Here is a 21,949-nt window from a genome sequence, read left to right as displayed (position 1 = left end):
CTCAGGGCTATGAGAGCTCAGAAAACACAACAAAGACACACTGAAAGCTGAGTGGGAAGAAAAAGAAAATCTAACTTAAAAGAAAAAAAACATGCACAGCATTTTATGCGACAATATCCACATTTTTTAATGCATGTACGAGGGATGTTCAGGTCAAACCGGAACTTTTGATTATGCAGTACAGAGTTATGAGAGTTAAAACTCCATTTATTTCTCTATATAATTCCCTGCTACGCTAAAGCACTTATCCTAGTGTTTCACTAGTGCTTGAATTACATCAAGGTAGAAAGTTTTCTCAATACAACGGAACCATGATTGGACCGCCTGCTTCACGTCTGGCCTTACAGGAACTCCTTTAATAGCCCAAACATACAGAAATGTCTTGGAGCGCGGTCAGGACTATATGTTTGATGTGGATATAACACCCAGCAGAATTCCTTAATGTCCAACCTGTGTTGGTGAATGATTGTGTGTACAATTCCTACAGACAGATGGGTCTCTTCTACAAGTTGGCAACAAGTTATCCATTTGCTGAATGTTGACGGCAATGACTGCAGTGGGCTCCGAGCCACCTCAGCCAAGATCTTCATTCATGACTTTTTCTGTGCTTGAAGCCTGCTGCAAATGTCAATCAGTTCTTGCTTTGATTCGCAAGAAATTTCATCACAAGTCCCGGTTTTACTTGAACGCCCCTTGTACATTTGTTCAAAACAATGTATGAATGTTTTCATTGATTAGATATGTGGTTATGAAACAAAGACCAATTCTGAAATATGACGCATGCAAAATGTAAAATTAACTAACTAAAAAAAAAAAAAAAAAAAAGTGAGGAACAAATAAAAACATAAAATAGTTTAGTTCAGGGAAGTCTATAGGTGCCTCTATTATGTAAAAATGATTACATGCATGTATAGGGACATTTTTTCAAGTAGCGCATTTTTTTTTTTTTGTCCATTTAGGTTTTGATTTACCGTACAATTTAAAATGTATTGATTTTTATTTACATGCTTCAGATTGTTTCTTTACGAAAATAATTTCATTTTGGATTCTAGCCAAATCAATATCATACAGTTATATTATCTTAATTAAGTTTTTATTCTAATACATTATGATTTTTCAACAACCGATTATCTATATTGTGGACACTACACAAGACTCCTAATATAGGAATTTTTTTTAATTGCTCTTTTTGCATCAGGACACATCACACCACCCTGTCACTCTTATTTTCCTATGCCAGCACACCTTGTGATTTTTCCCTAGGTTATATAGCACACCTCTCTACACCCCTCTATTCCTTCTCAACTAACCATTTTCTAACAATCACAACCACTTGTATCCACCAGATCGGTTTGAATTCCAGTAAAAGCCTGAATACCATGCCTTATCTATTTGTTTCCTTTCTTCAAAAGATTAAAGGACTCTAAACTACAGTGCATGCTGCAACATTTCAAAAGACTTACTCCAGACTAAAGCTTCCCTGTGGCATCAGCTTATACGTTTCTCTAATAAAAAATCATATCTGGCAAGGAACGCGAGCTGAAAACAGCGGGCTATGCCGAGACTGCCTGGGTTCATGTTAGAAGCATGCACAGAAAGCCTCGCCTCCCCAAGGTCAACTCAAGGAACATCAAAAACTCCGCAGAGGCAGCTGTGGAAACAAGCGCTGCGCCACAGTCACCAATCAACAAACAAGCGCTCCCTGAGTGGCCTGCAGACCTCGGCTGCTCGCTGCGGGAGCACGGGACTCAGGAGTGGGCAGGAACACAATCATCAGAACCGTCTCACATGATCACCCTACGTTCAAGGCACAATGCGCAAAATGAATCAGGGACGATGGAGTCTTATTAAAATGGGAAGAAACTCTGAGGCAAAACCTTTTTATAGTGTTCCCTCAACTCTATGGCTTTATGAATAACTATGTAAAGCAGCGCAGTGTAATAGGTTTGAAGTCCATGTCACTGAGTGGTTTTTTTTCCAGCCTTTTATCAAGCTACACTCATCCAATAACATGCACTGATAATAGAGAAGAGTGTTTTTCTGAGAAGGAAGGAGAGCAACGCATGCCTCCACCTAACCCACAACTATTAGTCCCAAATCAATCTTCCCTGAAGGCTACAGTCGTGTCTGTGGAAGGGATAAATTGCTGCTATCAAATAGACATTTACATCTGAGCGATGTGGTCAGCGGGAACATTATATCTGTATTCCCATCCACTATCCCGCACTCCGTCAGACATTTATCCTCATAACTTTCCCATTATACACCGTGCGCTGACCATCAACTGTCATCCGGTCAGCTCAACTTCTCGGCAAAAGTGTTCTAAGCGCTGCAATGCTAGCTTTCCAAATGGTCCCTTTAACATGATGATGCGATTCTCTTAATGATGATGTTATTTAAGGTTGCCATCTAAGCCTAAGAGTCCAAAGAGTCAATATATATTCAGTCGGAGTTTTAATATCATTTGTGAATGCTAAAAACACTCGCACTCATACTGTAGACCAAATGGCTGTTGAAAACGAATAGTCTTAAAACAGACGCTCAGTTGTTACAAGTAATATTAACTCGAGCATGTACTCCTAATTTTATTCCCGCCCTGGGAATAGTCCTGTACCTGAACATGCAGTAACTTAGCAACCAGGGTCACGTGACCACTTACTTCAACCTACAGGGATTATAACATTGTACACCTCGGAGTATACGGCACTGGCAGGTAAGTCCTCAATCCACGTCTATTCCGATCCCTCGCACTTCTCCACTGTATTTGTAATTTATTTATTTTGTGCTTTCAGCAAGTAAAGCATTCGGCAGATGGGGGTACGTCTCTGCCATTACGGCAAAAAGCCCTCTGCGTTAGGGCTGCTCCTGAGGAACTGATTACAGTGCTTTGGTCCGATCAAGCTAAACAGACATCATAAGCCTTAGAGGCTTTGAATAGAGGCAGGAAAAGAAGGCTACACGACACACACACATCCAATATAAAGGCACACCCCAAGCTTAAATCTGCAAAATGCTGAAAATCCTCATGATTTAATAGTCTTGAGTCCTGCTGACCAGCGTCCTCTACAGTCGGAGGAAAGGTCAAACCAAGCTACATTTCCCAGTAAACAAAGGAACAAGGTCACACACATTGCTTTACTGTACCTCCACATCCTACAGCTTCATTAGAAACCTGCTATGCACACTCACACTTCCTCACGATTGATAATTAAAATCTGATTTAGAGACGGACAGCCCAGTGTGTTAGGTAGATCCCCTTCATTCATAATTGATTGGCAATCGTTCTGCCGATTATCAGCACCGCGAGTAAGTGTCAATGTTGAACCAAAGGCGGGACTCGTAGTTAATCTGATGCACTGGATAATCAGTATAACAGATCCAGGGCTGGAGAAATTAAAGCGCTAATGTTTAACAGCTGCATATTATTAAAAAAAAAAATAAACAGCAAAATATCAAGAAGTCATTTTTATAAAGCTTTTCCATGCTACAGTGTACGGATTTATTTTTACCTTTCTTACCAAGGTACCAGCAGAACCAAACTGGGACATACACCAATCAGCTGTAACTTTAAATCCATTAACTTTAAAATCTTTTTAAGTTTTTGGTTCCCATACGTGTGTGGCCTCCGTGGATCAGACTTGTTTGTCCAGCAATGAATGGTCGATCGCACTGGGATTGGAGGAATTTGGAGGCCGGGTTCACTGTGTGTTCTTGTCTTTCTTGCTGTGGCCACCAGTGACTTTTTTTGTCTGTTTGTGCCACATTTTTTTGTGGGATAGGTCCGAGAGGGCTGGCTTCTGGTTCCCGTGATCCTGTAATTTACTGGTACATAACTGATTATCAGTGTTATTTAAACTGGACCCCATATTAACTTAAACACATCACCTGTTGAACTTCCAGCCTCCTAACACACAGTATGACTGCAGATTAATCCCTGCTATCCGTTATCACCCAAATGAGGATGGGTTTCCTGGTGAGTCTGGTTCCTCTCAAGGTTTCTTCCTATTACCATCTCAGGGAGTTTTTCCTTGCCACTGTCACCCTTGGCTTGCTCATCAGGGACAATCTGATCATTTTGATTCATACGCGTTCACATGTTTTACAAACTTCCATGATTCTTTTGATTGTGTAAAGCTGCTTTGCAACAATAACAATTGTTAAAAGCTACACAAATAAAAATTTAATTGAATTGTTTTGAATCCTTGTAGAAAACGTCATGCTGTCGGTGAGAAACCTGAAACATTGGTTTTATCGAACATTCCAACAGGACAATGATCCCAAGCATACTTTAAAGTCTACCAGGGCTTGGTTTCAGATGAAGTGCCTGAGGGCTTTATGTAGCCATCATGGTCACCTGACTTGAATCTAATAGAAAAATGAGTAAAAAGGAATTGCAACACGAAAACCCAAGGATCTTACTGAACTAGGAGGCCATCATCAGTGATCATCAGTGTTATTCAAACTGTACTTCATATTAACTTAAACACATCACCTGTTATATTGAACGTCCAGCCTCCTAACACACTGTATGACTGCAGATCAATCCCTGCTAACCGTTATCACCCAAATTCAATCTGGTTCCTCTCAAGGTTTCTTTCTAATGCCATCTCAGGGAGTTTTTCCATGCCACTGTTGCCTTCGTCCTCGGTTTGCTCATAAGAGATAATCTTATATTTTTGATTCAGACACATTCACTTTTTATACAAACTTCCAGAATTCTTTTGATTGTGTAAATCTGCTTTGCGACAATGACAATTGTTAAAAGCACTGTACAATGAAATTAAATTGAATTGAATTATTCAATAATTGGCATTAATATTATGTGGTCATTGTACTGTATGTCATAGACAGATCACTTGTAAAGTAGTTAGCTAGAATATTTCTTTCTGCCAAATAATACAAAATGGCAACTTTCAATAATAAGGTTTATTTAACCTGTGGAAACCTCAGTGCGGTTTTGTCATAGGTCACAAATCCAAATTCAGAGTAAAATATCAGACATTGAGCTCGTCTTTCATTGCTGTTGTTGTCAGTGTTTTCTTTTAACCTTCCTGTATGAAATGACATCACCACCCCACAAAGGCCAGAAAACTTAAAGTCCTACTTCAAAAGAAGCTACTGGGCAGAGGGACAGTCTTCGGTACAAAAAGGTGACAAAAAGCAATATAAAAACCCATACACAAAAGGGGCAAGGTGCTGGACCACTACGAGACACCAGGACATATTCACTGCACTTTGATATAGATTCTCCAATTCTCTGGAATTGTACTGCAGAGTTTAATACACCATTCTTTCAAAAGTCATTCTCTCAGTTGGTGATGATTGTGTTGGAAGAAAGAACTGAGCACTGGTAACTGTGAAGGTGATGGCACATGGTTATTATTTTTGTCCCATCAAAATATTTAGGAATTTCCATTCATTTCCCTCCACTCCATACATTTCTATTTCTCTGGAAAGCTCTTGTCTAATGTGCTGTTTGTTAATTGGTGATTTTTCAGCCCGGTAAATTTTAGACTTGCTTTCCTGGGTCTTCACGAGAGCCAGTTTCATCATGATGCTTATTGGGTTTCGCAAATGCATTTGATATTGTTGTTCTTGCAAGAAATTTTTCAAAACAGCCTGCCTTCGTGTCTCAAAATAACAATTGAATGACTGTTGTTGATGCTTAATTATCAAATGCCATTTGTGTTGTTTCACAGTTTTGAAAAAATCAATGAATGTGACAATGTAGAAAGCAAATCCAAACTGGTGTCCAAGCCTTTGAGTTGTACTGTATGTTTAAAACCGACAGGAACAATGCAGTCTATAAATCTCGATGTCATTTGAACAGTGACTTGACAAATTTCCCAATATTACAATGTAATTTATAAATCTAATTCCTGTAAATGATTAACTGGCAGGTGATTTGGTAGCATTACACTTATTAAAGTAAAGATGGAATGCTGAGACGAATGTTTGTTTAGGTCCCTTCTGTCCTTTCAGATATTATAAACAGCATTTTCCCCGGTGCTTATTAGCAAGCAATATGCAAATGAAGACTAACCTAAGTGAAACAAGCCAATTATTTCAGTGCTTCATTTATCAATTTGAAGGAGAAAAACACCTGCTTGCTTTAATCAATCAATCCTACTTTCAGCATCATGTTTCACTAAACGCTAGATAGCTAATAAATGAAACAGTAGAAAAGTGGAAGAACACTACACAGATTTTGTGCTAATTAGAAAAGAAGATGTGTATGCTGGAAGTGTTGCAATGCTACAGATGCCTCAGATGTGTATCTGTCCGTAATCTACCAGCTACCTAGACTAAAAAAGTTCTGACAATAATGTGACACGTTACTGCACAAAAAAAAAAAAAAAAGATTCATGTATCAAAATATTTAAATACGGTAAAAGCAGAATTTCTGCTCAAGTAATATAAGTAGGTTGAACAAAAGTAAATAATTGTATGTTAAAGAGTAAACTAATTCAAACATCTTTACTTTATTTATTTATGTAGAATGAGCACAATCTCAATTTGTAGAATCTGCACAAAGGGACTACTGATAGCACGATCATGGATTATAGTTGACAATAATTTGATTTCCTGTACATTTCAGGCAATCGGTTATGATATCTATAACATTTTTCCCACGTCTGGACAACTGTATAGCAGAAACACATTTAATGTGAGAGAGACGCATATAACATATAACGTTGATGACTACACATGCTAACACAACACAGTTGTGGAAAATGGTAGACGATGTATCTCAGTTGATATACGCTCCCAGAGGCAGGCATACTTTAGGAAAAACAATAGAAGTAAGCCGGAACAAAGGAAAATCTTAACCTGAAGAGCGCGACATGAAACATTTGTCACAAGGGGTGTGTGTACCATGGTAAATACTAGGTGACTGTAAACTTCTGCTTTGACAGCTATGTTGTGTTTGTAACATTAATATATTCAGTAATAGTTGCTTATAAGAGTAATCCTAGTTAATATATGTATGTGTAATGTACTTCAGGTGGAGAAATAGTTAATGGTGCTGGAATAGACTTTCAGAAAACACAAATAATGTGATTAATAAGCGATCATTGATTCATTTACTCAAACTGATGATCGATCATGGAATGGTTACTAAATCTGCCTCTGCAAGAAAATTCAAGAAGTCACCTTGGAGTAGATAAATATATTCATTCATTTTAAGTAAGTGCTTTATCCTAGTCAGGCTCAGGAGGTGAATCCACGGCCTATCTTTAAAAACGTTGGGCACAGAAACGGGAAGCCTGTCTATTACAAGAAACCAAGCATACACATTAGCACCGGGGTGGCAATTTTAAATCGCAAAATCTCCTTCTGTCAGGATTTTTTTTTTTTTATGTTGGAGGACAGCAGATACCCCAGAGGAATCACATGCAGATGAGGGAAAACATGCAAAACTCTGAACGAGACGGAAGCAGTAACCTGAGCTCAGGCCCGACCTGGAGAGCTATGACGCGGATCTGTGCTGACCTCGGTACTTAAATGTTTACAGACAATATCATTCTCTAACTGGTTTGATTTAACACAAAGAAAACTCATAATAGAGCATCATATCAGATTTGAATGCACAGAAAGTCTGTAGATTTATTTAAAATAAATACATCACTATTTTAATACCTGAACACACACGTTCCCAAGGTTTGTCAGAAAACAATTCTAGGTGTAGGTCTACTGCTATATTGTTAAGAATTCATGGACTGAATTGTTTGGACAACCTTGGCTGTCTTTCCAAAGCTCGATTACGAAGCCTCTATGCTTAATTAATGGAATTATTATAATAGTTAGACAGCACACTGACTGCGGTGTATTATCTGTCCTAAACGAGTCGCAGAAACATCTGGTTCCAACCTATAAACAATGGGCAAAGATGATATTTTGTCAGTCAGTGTCTCGGACCATGTGCTGCTGTTTTGCTTCTCAATAATAATAAGCTTTGCGTTCATTCCTATCGGCCCGGCGTGGCAGGAATTTGCTGCTAATCAAGTGTTAGCCATATGGCCGACAGACAATCGCAAAATAGCTGCAACTTGACAAAATGAGAGAGGACAACACTGCTGCAACACCTGTGCCCCTGTGTACTTCATTGTGACTAATAGAGGCTGGATTCTGTAAAATAAAAAAAACTGAAGTTTGTTTTGCTTTGGCAGTGTTCGCAGCACAGAGAGAAAAGGTAAAGCAGGTCAGTTTACAGCTCTTTCATAAGCACTGTCCTTCCTGTTGGTTCAGCTGGATCAGCACTGTGAACACTCCTGGCCACCTCCCCTCGCTCACACTTAGCCTTCCACACACTCCTAAATGCTTTAATCTCTTCACAACTACCCACATTCATACACGAGCATGGGCACAACACTGAACACATTCACAGAGAGAGAGAGACAGGGAGAAAGGAGAAAACTGGGAGTAGTTTTGTTTGCAAAATCCAGTTTGTGTCCTGTTATTTCCAGCATTACGGTGGCAAGCTAGGAAATGAAGGTAAGTGGTTTCACAGGGACTGTGGAGTGAAGCGAATGAAACAGATACCGAGGTAGTGATTGCACTGGAGCATGAGGTGCTGCCAGAGGAAGATCTGCAAGCTCACCGTTACATAACTGTGCAGCCACTGTTGACAAACTAAAGCATTTCGACGAAGATTTAAAAGCAAAGTGGTGAACGAGGGTTTAGGAAGTATGGCAAAAAGTTTAAAGTTTAATTCAGTAGAGAAAAAAAAAAAAACCTTGAGATTCCTTTGGGATCACAAGGACCGGCCAGTAGGAAACAAGTGCACATGCACGGATGGGATTCCTGACTGAGTATCATATTAAACAGAAGTGAATCAGACAAGCCTAAGCCACTAAAAAACATTACATATAAACCAAATCAAGGGGAGAAGAAGAAGCTTTAAGATATGACGATTGGAAAGTACTTCCCTGAGATAGTGGATAGCTTTAAATAAAAAGCCTGCCACCCCTTTATACAGTCTCACACACACACACACACACACACACACACACACACACACACACACACACACACGTCCGTCCGTCTCTCCCTGTCAGTAATCTCTCCCTTTCTCTGCACAAGAAAAACAACCTCTAAATTTAGCATCAGATTTATCATGCAGAAGCAGAGGCTCCAGCAAAGCCAGAGAGTGTGGGGTGGGGATGTGTGTGTGTGTGTGTGTGCGTGAGTGAGTGAGTGGGAGGGGGACACGCTGAGTGAGGGAGGCGTTTCCATCGAGGTGCTGTCTGTCCATCATGGGTCAGTCTCTCAGCCAGTGAAATCTCATGACCACATTTCAAACACGGGTGCATGCGCTGCAGTCAGACAAGAAAAAATCGTTCCGTCTCTGTCTGTCACCCCGGACAAGTCATGTGGGTGAAGAGAAAGTGGAAAGGACGAGTAGACGAGGGCGTGTGCTCTGTTTGGGGAAAAGGCCATGCTGCTGCAGTGGAGTGAAGGACAACCACTAAACAAGGACACTCTCTCTCTCTCTCTCACACACACACACACACACACACACTGTAGCACTTAAGCTAACTTCTGCTACACAGACAGTTACTACACACTGCACACCTTATACACACACACACACACACACACAAACACACCCAAACGCCTACAGAGAGAGAAGCAGAGAACAGGATGTCACATCTGACAAGTCAACACTGTCACCGCTCGTGAAAATGTTCTGAGCAATATGTTCACGAGTGCTACATCCATATACTGTCACAGCGATGCAACAGAAGAAAAGGGCGGAAAAACAGCAGAAATGAAATGATGTTTCAGTGAAAGAATGAAAACAGTACAGAGGGAAATCAGTGCGAGGTTGTAGTACGTTATGAGTGAGAAGTAAATTAGAATTCATTTTACAGAAAGTGGAAAACGCGAACAAGCAATGATCATCCTGATTATTTTGATAGATGGTGAATTTCTGGTTATATTTTTTTCAATTATTCAGCCAAGTTATTAACAAAACCTTTTAAACGCGCTTTATCAGTGTATCACTTGAAATAAACAAAAACAGAACTTTTTACATATTGCTCTGCACTCATTAACTCAATCTCTTTCAAATGCTAAATTGGACGACAAACATATTAGTGAATAAGCTGCTGCGTTATTAAATCGATGGAGTTTCATTTCATCTTTAAAGAGGATACATATAACATTTTGACATCCAAATATCACATTTATACTTTTTCGGTTAAATATTAGTGTAATAAAATTGACCAATCTGTCTTGTTTAGCAGGAAAAATTCATAATTTAATATGTGGTTTGCTGCATATTTTCTGCAAATGAAACAAATTTATTGAGTTTATACTTCAGACAAATGTCTCGTGCTATCGCTCATCAAACGAGTGTATGTCTGACAATATGAGTCATAAAACTGTAATAAAAGATTTTATTTAAAAACTTGCATAATTAAAATACAGAATCCTAAAAACAACAACAACTGATGAGATCATTTTTAAATTCAGATCTCCGCCACATGGAACAACGTGATGCTATGAAGCGCTATATTAAAAAGCAAAAACACTACAATGCACCAAGCAGATGTGACCAGACCATGTGTGTGTAAGAGCCAATTAGTTTTTTTTTTTTAGGCATAGCTCAACAATATCATTGTGCTTAAATGGCAAACATGATCAAGATCAAAACATGATTACTTCTGCTGCGGTATATTTAAAATAATAAAAAAGCATATTAATATAGAACATGAGATCCTGAATAGAACATGTGATTATGGTGAGGGAGAGAAAGGGAGATTGAGTTGGACAATAACAGGGAGAGATGGAGGTATAGAGCTGTGTGGAGAGAGAGCTAGAGTATCAGAGAGAGAGAGAGTGTGGGTGGAGAACCCCAGCACTACTTGAGTGTGTGAGACATGGCAGCTAACAGCAGCTTTAAAGAGCGTCTCAGTGCTGCAGTGCCTGCAGGGGTGGATATGGAGGCCTGTCTGCTCCTACAGGGAACTGCAACACGCTTGGCAGCCTTCAGCTCCGGGAGAAACCCTAAATGAAAGCTCGCAGATGCTCCAAACTGAGTTTGTCACTGTGTAATAACTTGTCTGAGCTGCTGAGGTGTTTCTAGGACTCGCGGCCCAGCCGAACATCTGAGCCATGAACAAATGATGTTTTTTCACAATCATACTGATGCAGCACAAAATGCCATCTAAACAAGTCATTTATTTAAAGAAAGAATACATTTGTGTGCGTAACAAGGAAATGCATATCGATTTCATGTGCAATAAAACCGCTAGGATAATTATGACCATCTGTTTTGTGTGTGATGTGCAGTTTTAATCAATTTTGCCTTAAGTTCACGGCAATAAATAAACAAAGGAGCATTGTTTTTAAGCAAAATGGAAACATCAGAGTTAATGCCTTGATTTCGCTTGATCGTTGCACTAATGTCACAGTGTGTGTCAGTTCTCCTCACAGTACTTTTTGTTTTTTGTCTTACTGGAAGTGCTAAAGCACTGACCTGCAACATTGAATTTTACACAAAGAAACCTTTTTAGCTCGCCTACTTCCGAGGAAAATGGAGACCTCAAAGCAACAATGTCTAGTTGATGTGCAGCCAACAACTGCAACGAATCCTGTAACAGCAAACAGCATTGATTTTTCTTCTTGACCTTCCAACAAGATTGAAGCGAGGGTTACGCAGGAACAGCATGTCTCAGTGCACATTCTTATCAGAATACCTCGGCATAGTTAGGACTCGAAATATAGCGTCTTTACATGCCGGATTAGTCTTCGCCGTGCTCTTCCTCGCAGCCGGGGCTGTTTTGGCTCTGCCCTAGACATGTTGCCACACTATCAGCAGGCCTCCATTAGATCCCTGTGCTTCTGCTGATCAAAACAAATCAAAGTGCGAAGAAGAAGAAGGGGGAAAAAAAAAAAAAAAAACACATCCTCAGAAATACTGTAATTGAGTGTGTTTGAAAAGAAACAGTAGAAGGTGGGAAAAAATGGAATGGGCAGGGGTGGGGGGATTGCAAAAGATTACTGAGTGTTGCAACCTAAATGGAGTTTTGTCAATGGCCGTGTTGAGAGCACCTCGTTTTCTCGCTCTTCTGCATGCCTGTTCCCCTCATTAGTGTCACTCAATGGTAGTTAGCGCTGGGTTAGCAGCAATGGCCATGAATTTTCCTCTACAGCGTCTCCTGCCAGTGTGAACACATCATCCCTGCTCCCTGACAAAACAAGCAGGGAGACAAAAGATGCCTCAGAAACAAAGGGAAAAAAAAAAAAAAAAGAGAGAGAGACATCAGTCGCTGGAGCCTGGCATTAAGCCGTCTTACCTGCTCCACGACCGAGACGGTCATTTTTATGTTGCCTTTTTTTGCTTAACTAATCCAAAAAGACGCAGGGTTTGATTTCCTGTCTTCGGTTTTAGCGCATGTATAATCTGGCTAGCTACGACACAAGCACCAAAGAGGCAGAACTGCCTTGTTATCGCGGATGAACAAATTCGTCGCACACCAGCTGCAAATCTCTCATCTCTGAGCGACTCAGGTTCTACACGATATTTAAACCAAGCTTCAGAGACATCAAAAGATGTGCGACGGATTAAGCGAAGGGCCTTTTATCAAATCTGCTTTTCTCAAAACAGCAGAGAAACACACGCTGAAAATTTCCAGCTAGCAAAGAGAAGAAAACAGCTACATTGCCGAGCTGTCAGCACGTGGGGCAAAATGAAAGCAGCGTGCAGTGGTGACGGCAGAGAGGGACTGAGTCATGCCTGTGCGTAGATCTTAATTGGCATTGGATGGCAGCAGAGGGCCGTTCGGAGATGGGAGTGTTGGGACGGGGGGGGAGGCAACTGCCAAGCTGCCTCGCTTCCTCAAGAGCTCGCTACTTCTCAGTGGTGTCTTATGGACTTCATTAAAAAACTCAGCCCGCAGTTTTCCCACTGATCACAGAGCCTCCACTCCCTGAGCAACGTCTGCTGCTTTGTGGCATAGAAAGCAAAAAAAATATTTTACATAAAAACAGCCGCAAGGCAGGGAGTGAGGTAGGGGATTTTAATTTTTTTTTTTTAAAACAGCACGCGGACACGTACGTGGGATAGGAGGGAAAAAATAAATAAATCCGGGGGAATGACACCACAGCAGGAGTAAACTCAATTCCAAACTCCCTTGGCAAATCCCAAGCCAGGCTGATGCCTCAGAGCTGAGGATGTAGCTCAGGGAGCAGAACAAGTGCAGGCATTGTTTTGACAGCTCTCGTGGTGGTAAATGCCAGGACGTCTCTCCACTCACAGGCTTGTTGTCTGTTGTGCCGCTGCTGAAACTGAAGGATCCTATCATGCTCTGTGCTGAATCTTTTTACTTCCTGTTCCCCCCCTCTCCCCCCCCACCTCATTCACCCTCAATGCACTTCAAGCATAAATTGCGTTTTTGAGGAGAACGTCACTCATTAGACTGATTATTGCCAGTGGCGTGGAATTCACTGGTGAGAGTCTGGTGAAATAAAGTCAGGAAACAGAGGGTGGCTGCTCAGAGCTTTCAATCGCAAACTCATTACGCAGTGTCTAACAGTGTTTGGAACTGGTGTCAGCAAAATGACACAATAATCTTTTAAAGGCTGCAAAAGCAATGGCCGCGAGCCAGAAGCGCTAAGAACAAGCACAAAGGAGGGGTGAAAAGGGTAAGATCTCCTGCGGTCTGGAGAAGGAAAAAAAAATACACAGGCCCGAATTCCAGCAAGGACAAAACTTCAGCCTTCACAGCTAGCATACTCGCTGTGCACCAGCGATACAGTTAACACTACAGCACTGGACTTCATGCATGCACAGTAATATGATTAAGAGATTACAGCCTGGAATATAAAAAGGTTGAAGTAGCAGGTAGTTTAGTTTTCACCCTGTCCACACCATAAAGATCAGACACAAAGGGGACTACACAATAGACATGCTTTCACCAAAACATAAAAGGAAGAGCCAAGCTTTAAAAGAACTGAAGCGATAAAAATTTGATCAACCTGGATAGATTCCACCTACGGGCTTGTTATAACAGCATGATAGCTTAATTAAAAAGAATACATAGCTTTGGGGTAATGACAGTTTTCTCAGAGGGAATATCAGATCTGCGGAATCCTTTGCCTGCCCAGTATCACTCCGAATATCAATTAAAATCTTGTCAGGACATGCAAAGATGTGTTATGCAAATGTGGTGTGAAAGACAAAAACACGAAAATAGCAATAACAAAAGCAGCAAAAAAAAAAAAAAAAAAAAACATCTCCAGTCTCCAGTACATGCAGTGAAAAAAGGAAAAATCACGATGGCAAAAACAAAAGCCCTGTTCAGTCAGCACTCATCTGTAAAAATATTATATATATATATATATATACAAAAAAACTCTGCACCTTTACAGAACAAGTTAATAACTCTTAATAACTCTTGAGTTTCTTTACCAAAAAAATCCAAGAAACACAGAAATCCTGCTACTTTTAATATGGATTTTTTTTTGTTTTTTAATAAAGAACGAAGTTTTCAAGGCTACCTGGGTAAAAGCGCTGTCATTTAAATGGAGCTACAGTCAGTGTTCATGCACTCATTTGGGAAATAAAAAGCAGGCCAGCAATAGATAGACAAAAGACCGTGTTTTGCTATTTAGAGCTTTTTCTACTTCACTGCACTTCTTTATTTGCAAATGCTTACACACTTCATGCCGTTGGGCTGGAGGAAAAAGCAGTAATGTATTTGCATCATACTTACTATTTGCCAGTTGTCCGGCCTTACGAGTCTCCTCTCATGATTGGAGGAGAGGGTGTTAATGTATTTGCCTGGAATTCATTATTTACCAGCTTTCCCGGGCACTAGGAATAGCAGAGATACGCGAGTGCAGTAGAAGTGCTGCTGGAGCCTGGTGCTTTAATACCCCCATTCATCCTAAACCTACTCTGAGCCAAGAAGCAGCTTTCGGCCTGGGGCCCTGCGGTCTGCGTTTGGACCAGCCTCGCTGGCACACGAGCGAGAGAAACAGTGCGTCATTTCCCCTCCACTGATTCCCCACTTTGGGCAGAATGGAAAAAGTTCTTTATTTCAATTAGCCAACCAAGTGTGCTATGGACACCTGCCACCTACCAAGCTCTCTCCCTCTCTCACTCGCCTCCTCCTGCCCACTATGGGAGGATGCTGCCTTCCATGTGCTGATTAACAATCTTAGGCTGTCTCACTAAAGCTCAAACCAACACATTATAACGAAACTTCAAACAGGAACAGGAGCTGCCCTAAAAAGGCTCAAGGCACAACAAGGATGAAGCAGTTGAGGTGTAAAGGCCATGGCATGAATGCTCAGCAAACGGTGAAGTAGGGCACAGAGCGCATGGCTTAACATGTCTGCATCAACAGGAAGATCTCTGCCAATACAGCCAGCAAAGGCAGCCAAATAACACACATTTTCAACACAGGTTTTTTTTTTTGTTTGTTTCTTTCTAGGTCATAAAAATAACATCTCTGCTAATGATCTGTTTATGATCATCTGATAATGATCTTCATTTAAAATAAGGATTACAGCATGTATATAAACATTAGGTTCATGAAGTAAGATTATTATTGCATACACTAAAAAAAAAAAATCAACAAATAAGAATAAGAAATAAAATCTTTCTTTTTGTAAAAAAATAAAGGAAATGTCATCTTACCTTGGGTTGAGCACGTCTCGGAAAGGCAACTTTAGGGTCAATCTAATAAAACAAGGAAAGAAAGGACATATTCAAATATTGTAAAGTAGCATACACGCTGTGAACATGACATACAAGTAATACAATGCTTTGTTGTACTATAATGCACAATACTTGTTGCAGCAGACCTGTTTGCATGTGTCACCACTAGTAACAAGTAATTTACATCTCCAACAAACTTTACTTAATAGATATCACACATCAAAGAAAAGCATCTTTTATAATTAAGAGCTTCATGGACATAGCAGTCTGGGACCTGAGGGATGAAGTTGACATGACAGAGTTTGTATTGGTGAGAGCTGAAGAATCAGAAGAGGCACTGAATCAATACTTCCACAACCTTGTTCCCTCTAGAGGGATTATCGTCATTATTGGTGACTCCTTCCTGCACAGTTACTGTCTGAATAAAAGGCCTATGAAACAGCAGAGGTTTGAGACACTTTTCCTCATAAGAATCAATCTGTTGGAAGCTTATAAAACACACCACATGAACTTATCACTCCTACAGTAGCATGCACCATGATACACATATGACACAAAGCTTATGAGTTATAAAGCTTATATCCAATTCCACAAGTATGGCAACATAAAGTGTCATAGCATGGTATATATTTTCATCAACTAGACTTACTACAAAAAAGGCAAAGAAATTGAATTTGTTCTTCAGCTGTATTGCAAAGCAGTGATCATGTGACATGACAATATAACACGAGTCTATTATAGGCGTTGCTTTCTTGTTTGAGGAGAATTTTTTTTTAAATGATGTGAATATAATATATAAGGAGCATTAGAAATGTTTAAAATATCAAGGATCCATGCATTCCATTTTAAAGTTCATGAAAATAAGAAAGTCAATTTTTTTGTGCTGGAAAGTAAGTGCACAGAAATGCTCTGTTAACTAAAATGATGTCAGATGATCAAGTATGCACTGTAGCTGGAGTCTTCCTTTAGGGAGAAAAAAAACCTCAAGGGGAAAAAACATTAGTAGAATATTGCACTTCAATATACGGCATGTCTTAGTAGTTTGTCACTTCATAAAAAAAGGTGAGAAATTGAAGACATGACCGTTCGCAAAGGAAAGACGAAGTAAACATGTCTCTTTTTGCTTTTTCGGAGGTAGGAATTGTACTCCGCTGAATGAATTTGGTCTGAATAGAATGTAACATGTACTGCCTTTTAAAGACTCTTTCCAGGGGAAAAGCTAGGCTGTTTTTATTATACTTTAATTCATCCAGAAAAGTGTTTAATCTAAAACAGATTGCTTTTAGAGAGGACCGCAGCCGGCAACCAATTGTCAACACACAATGCAATTTTCACTCCAGGTTTTACATCTGCAGCTTATGTAACCATTTTTTAATCAAATGTGAAATACTAAAGTGTGTCACACATTTTGCTGTGCTGCTCGGCTCATATCTATTCTCATACATTCAGCACCTCGGAAATTGCCAGTGCTAGCGAGGCGGGTGGGAAAAAAATGAAAAAAAAATATGGACACAAAGGAAATACAACACAAACAGTCATAAAAGAATAAATAATTTATATTAACTACATATATAATAAAATAAATAGGCTCACAAAATAGAAAAGACCGTGCTTAAAAATGAAGTTAATTGTGCAATATTGTGTAGCGGATTTGTATTCAATTGGAGAATATAAATCAGAGTAAATAAAACAGAACAGAATGGCAAGTTAAGGCTGAATGTACTTGTAGCTTTATTTTAGTAAAGAGCAAGATTAAACAATATGGTTTAAGGCAGAATTTTCACTGCGCTGCCATTTTGAGTGACCTGCTCTTTAAGTTTTTCCATCTTTATTTTCTCTTCTCTTGCATTAATCAGGCCTTACAGCTCCAGGCCTCACCTTTATGAATGAGGTCACGCACCTCAGGACTGAATCACCGAGCTATGGCTCGGCTCAAGGTATGACATCAGCAACTGAGCCACGGTAATCCCTGCTTTAGCCACCATCGCTGCCGTCCTCGTGATCTCAATCGCTCTCAATCCTGGACACATGGCTGCTAATGCACACTTACGTTTTTTTTCCTGTTCTTCACTACTCATTCCAAAACCCTGCTAACAACACAAAAACCTTGACCTTTTTATTTCTGAGCTAGAATCCTAAATGAATGTCTGTACAGAATGATTACGTAATGCACCTGACCCAGATTTGTCATCGGAAATATCGGACAGGCACATGATTTAGAGGTACAACAACCCAGTTTCTAAAAGAGACTGTTTTTTTATTGCTTCTTTGAGCAATGTGTCCTTAAATATGCTTAGAGCTGTGGTACAGTACGTCTGGTTTTTAGTTGTATATTCTGAGTTTCATACATTGTCAATATTCTTCTCTTCTCCTCCTCACACACCATCCACAAACTATTTATTAATGTTTCAGAGAACATACTTATGATCGCTTTATTGCAAGGTCAACAACATTATTCACCTTGCTCTCAGTATAAGAAATTTATTTAACAGGTTCATCTGCAGAAGACTAATATAGCACCATAACCTCGACTGAGCAATGCTGTGTTGCGTCTTTTCTTAAATCTGCACGTAATCAACACTCCAGCAGAAAATGAAGTGCAAAATACTGTCCACATCAGGAACAAAATAACTGTTTAATGTTAAAAACTAAAGAAATTTTGAAAATGACAGCTAGATCAATTTAAATTTTAAAACTTTAAGTCAATTTAAATTTAAAGATCACTAATAATTATACTACATAATGATCAATTAAATTAAATCAACAGATTGATAATTATCATAATATTAGTTTAATTTACACAGCTTTTTTTGTCTAATTTATTATGATTGTACTACTATTATTATATATTATATATATATGATTATACATATTAATTAGCATTATAAAAATAATTATAACACACCGATATTTTGTTTAACAATGTTAGCTGTGCATCTCTCCTTCCTAATCTGTCACATAAAGGTTTTTTTTCTTAAAACCTATGGTTCAAAACCACTCTGATAACCTGTCAAGTATGAAAAAGACATAAAAAAGCTACAGTAAGCACTGAGACTTAAGGTTAGATAACACCTAGTCCTGGGGAAATAACAGCTACATAATCCCTTGTTGATTTCAGCATAAGTACTTTTGCACTCTACATTTCCTTCAGCACATTCATGTTGAGGTTTTTTTTTCTTTTTACTGGGAAGGAAATGATGTTGGACTGTTTGTCCACAGTCTTGCTATTCAAAACAAAAAATCAAAGCTTACTCATTCTTGACTCCCACTGGTTTTTCAATGACAAACCTCCAAATAATAAAGCTCCTGAAATACAACGTGAAACGTTTACTGGCCCCGAAACAGTAAAATGTCAGCGTGTACTTGGTGCGCTTTTTAAAAACGGACCTATCCGGCGATCCTAAGCAGTTCCCTTTGCTGGCGAAGGCGTGAAAATCTTGCTTGCAGTGTGACTAACAGAAACATGGTGCTGGTGTTGAAGAATAAGCTGCTTGTCTCTAGTCAACATCCTAAGAAAATCTGCCAGATATTTGTATTTATTGCATTTTAATGAACATTTAAGGACTTTTTTAAAAAAAGCTCCAAGTTTAATTTCAGATATTTAAACTAAAAGCAGGAAATATAATTTGAAACTAGGTATGATATTATATTTTAGGGGGAAAGAATTTGGACATTATTACACTCTCATAACTAAATATAAAAACACAAATCTTTGCAGATTCTGGAAATGGTTTTTATTCTTTATTTTTAAGGTGTACAAAATAATTAGTAAATGGAGTAAAAAAAGAAACGTGTTATTAATGACATGAAAAAATAAACATAAAAATAAATTCACATTAGATTAACACAATAATCTCTTAAGAACACAGTGACCTTCAAACAAACATGCTCCGCGCCTAAACCAGAGAAGCCATAAATGCATCTTGATAACTGCACAACTCTTGAACCGCAGTGACAGATGTGTAACTGTGTCTCAGTGACGAACGGTTTCAGACCGCCTCACGTGTGTCTAAAGTGTAAAACAGGCACTCGAGCCATAGATCACTCTCTGTATGCAGCTCAGCTTGACTTGGCACCGCTTCAAAGCAACAATACTGATTAAACACACAAACGTCAGAAATGAACGTTGAGTCTCTAGCAGGATGCATTATATCCAGTAGAGACGTGCAGAGTGTCACAGCTCCTATTGTCCTTTCGACATACAAGCCAAATGTAATGAGGTGAAAGAGTTCATCACCGATCTACCCTTCTCCATCTGCATCAAGAGCCTCCTGTCATCTGTGTGTGTGTGTATGTCGGTTGATGTGTGGTACAATAAGAAAAAAAAATTACATGCAGGTATCAAATAGAACAGGAAAGGATTACACACAACACATGATAACACAAGTAAAAAGCAAACATACCGTCTTTGAGTCTAATTCGTGGTGAGGTTGACCTAAAACTTTATCTACACTGGCGGCGTCTGCAAACGTAACAAACCCAAATCCCCTGCAAGGAGAAAAAATAAACACACACATACAGAACACAGATGAACAACCAGGCCTAGTGAGATAACTGAGAAGCAATTTGCAATATTTTAGGTAACTTTTACACATGTCAGCAGTGACATTGCGTTAAGAGTGGAGGATACACGCTGTAAAAGTATCCATGGGTGTGTGTGTGTTTATGGAAAACAGCAGGCTAAATAACAACTAGCATTCACTGTCCCTGTGTGTGCGCGTGCGTGTGTGTGCGCGCGCCACTGAAACTCAATGTCACTGCATTCACTGATCCAGTAGGTTGGAAAAGTGTAGCGCTGTGCGCGCGCGCACACACACACACACACACACAGAGAGAGAGAGACAGACACTGCACTGGATTTACCTGGAGCGCTTGGTCGTGGGATCCCTCATCACCATACATTCTCGGATTTCTCCAAATTTACTAAAATAGTCTCTAAGGCTGTCTGGAAAAAAAAGCAAAAAGGCACATAAGCAACCGAACAAGTGCAGTGTGTGTGTGTGTGTGTGTGTGTATGGGTTTAAACGCCCCCTAATGCATATAGGGGTCGAATAGAGGACTTGAGATGACTAGAAATGAAGCAGAAGGAATTCCTGTACAGAACACAGCAAGACAAACCAGCACAACACACACGCACACACACACACACACACACACAGCGCAAAGCCAGGCGAATGCTCCTCTTACCTGGTGAAGTTTGCCAGCTGAGGCCACCGATAAACATTTTACTGGAAGAGGAAAACACAGCAGAAGTGAGTCCAGATGTCACATCGGCCATTTTGACGTGGAGCTAACTAAACTCAGCTAGCCCAGCAGAAAAACAGGCGCTACACGCAGACAGTGGAGTGTGTGCAGGAGCTGGGAGCCCTGCCTGAGAGCTGGGTGGTAGAGGGGCAGGCCAGGCTCCGATACAAACCAAACAAAGGTGTAGCGCTGAGCGCAGGAACACCGGAAGCTCTCGCGCTCTCTCTCTCGTGCCCTGCACCTCGCGCGCTTCCCAACAAGCTGCTTAAATAAATATTTTCTCATTCTGGCGCGCGCAGTGACACGAGAGTAAAGTCAAGTGCTGTTAGAATTGAAAATAATAATAAAAAATGCTCCTTCTTACCCTGGGTCGTGTTGCGAATCGGTCGGACTCCCGGACGTGGCTTGGCTCCCGTCTCCCTCCATCGCTAAAACCCAACTAAAAACACACACACACTCACACACACACACACAGGCAGCGAACTAAAAGGCGCGCAGTGAGAGCGGACGGAGCCCGGAGCGCCGCTAAAGCGAATCGCACTGAGCCGGGAATGCGCGCGCGTCACACGTGGGCTCAGCTCTCCCTCCTGACTCCTCCCACTCCCCGCCCCTCTCTCTTTCCACCCTCCGCCTCTTCCTCCTCCTCCTAGAGGCGGGGCGGAGTCACAGCGCGCGTCACTGCAAACAGAACACATTGACGTTGCGCCGACAGCCACGCCCACAACACGTGTTTGGTTTTATTATAATAATTTGGCCGTAGGGAGCACTAGGTGCACGAAGATTACGTCACCATTAAGTCAATTTATTTAATATGATAAATAAATAAGCTCCTTCCACTCTTCATGTTCAATTCAAGTGTTGTATTTTTGTGAACTAAACTGAACCTGATAACCTCAGGTGGCCAGGTGTTAACCTTAAATTGCCTGAAGTTAAAAGTAGAGCGTAACACTGAGTCTGATCATCGTTTCATTAAAGAAAATAACTTCAGCATATTTATTTGTCCATCATTAATTAAGATGATTATTATTGTTC

General features: G+C 40.1%; 1 protein-coding gene across 8 annotated transcripts in view; it reads right to left on the bottom strand.

The window, feature by feature from the left end:
• Positions 1-21,466, bottom strand: part of msi2b (musashi RNA-binding protein 2b) — a 260,386-nt gene extending 238,920 nt beyond the window's left edge. For all 8 annotated transcript variants that reach the window (XM_053507328.1, XM_053507327.1, XM_053507329.1 and 5 more), the window contains exons 1-5: positions 21,282-21,466; positions 20,861-20,901; positions 20,537-20,618; positions 20,077-20,161; positions 15,653-15,694 (exon numbers count right to left, since the gene is read on the bottom strand). In XM_053507328.1, the coding sequence (XP_053363303.1) occupies positions 15,653-15,694; positions 20,077-20,161; positions 20,537-20,618; positions 20,861-20,901; positions 21,282-21,343 (312 nt within the window). In that variant the 5' untranslated portion in view covers positions 21,344-21,466. The remainder of the gene's footprint in view (positions 1-15,652; positions 15,695-20,076; positions 20,162-20,536; positions 20,619-20,860; positions 20,902-21,281) is intronic.
• Positions 21,467-21,949: the final 483 nt, after the last annotated feature.

This window comes from Clarias gariepinus, chromosome 11 (genome assembly GCF_024256425.1).
Source record: "Clarias gariepinus isolate MV-2021 ecotype Netherlands chromosome 11, CGAR_prim_01v2, whole genome shotgun sequence".
Lineage (NCBI taxonomy): Eukaryota > Metazoa > Chordata > Actinopteri > Siluriformes > Clariidae > Clarias > Clarias gariepinus.
Note: the sequence above shows the minus strand (reverse complement) of the source record. Positions and strands in the feature narration are given on the sequence as shown.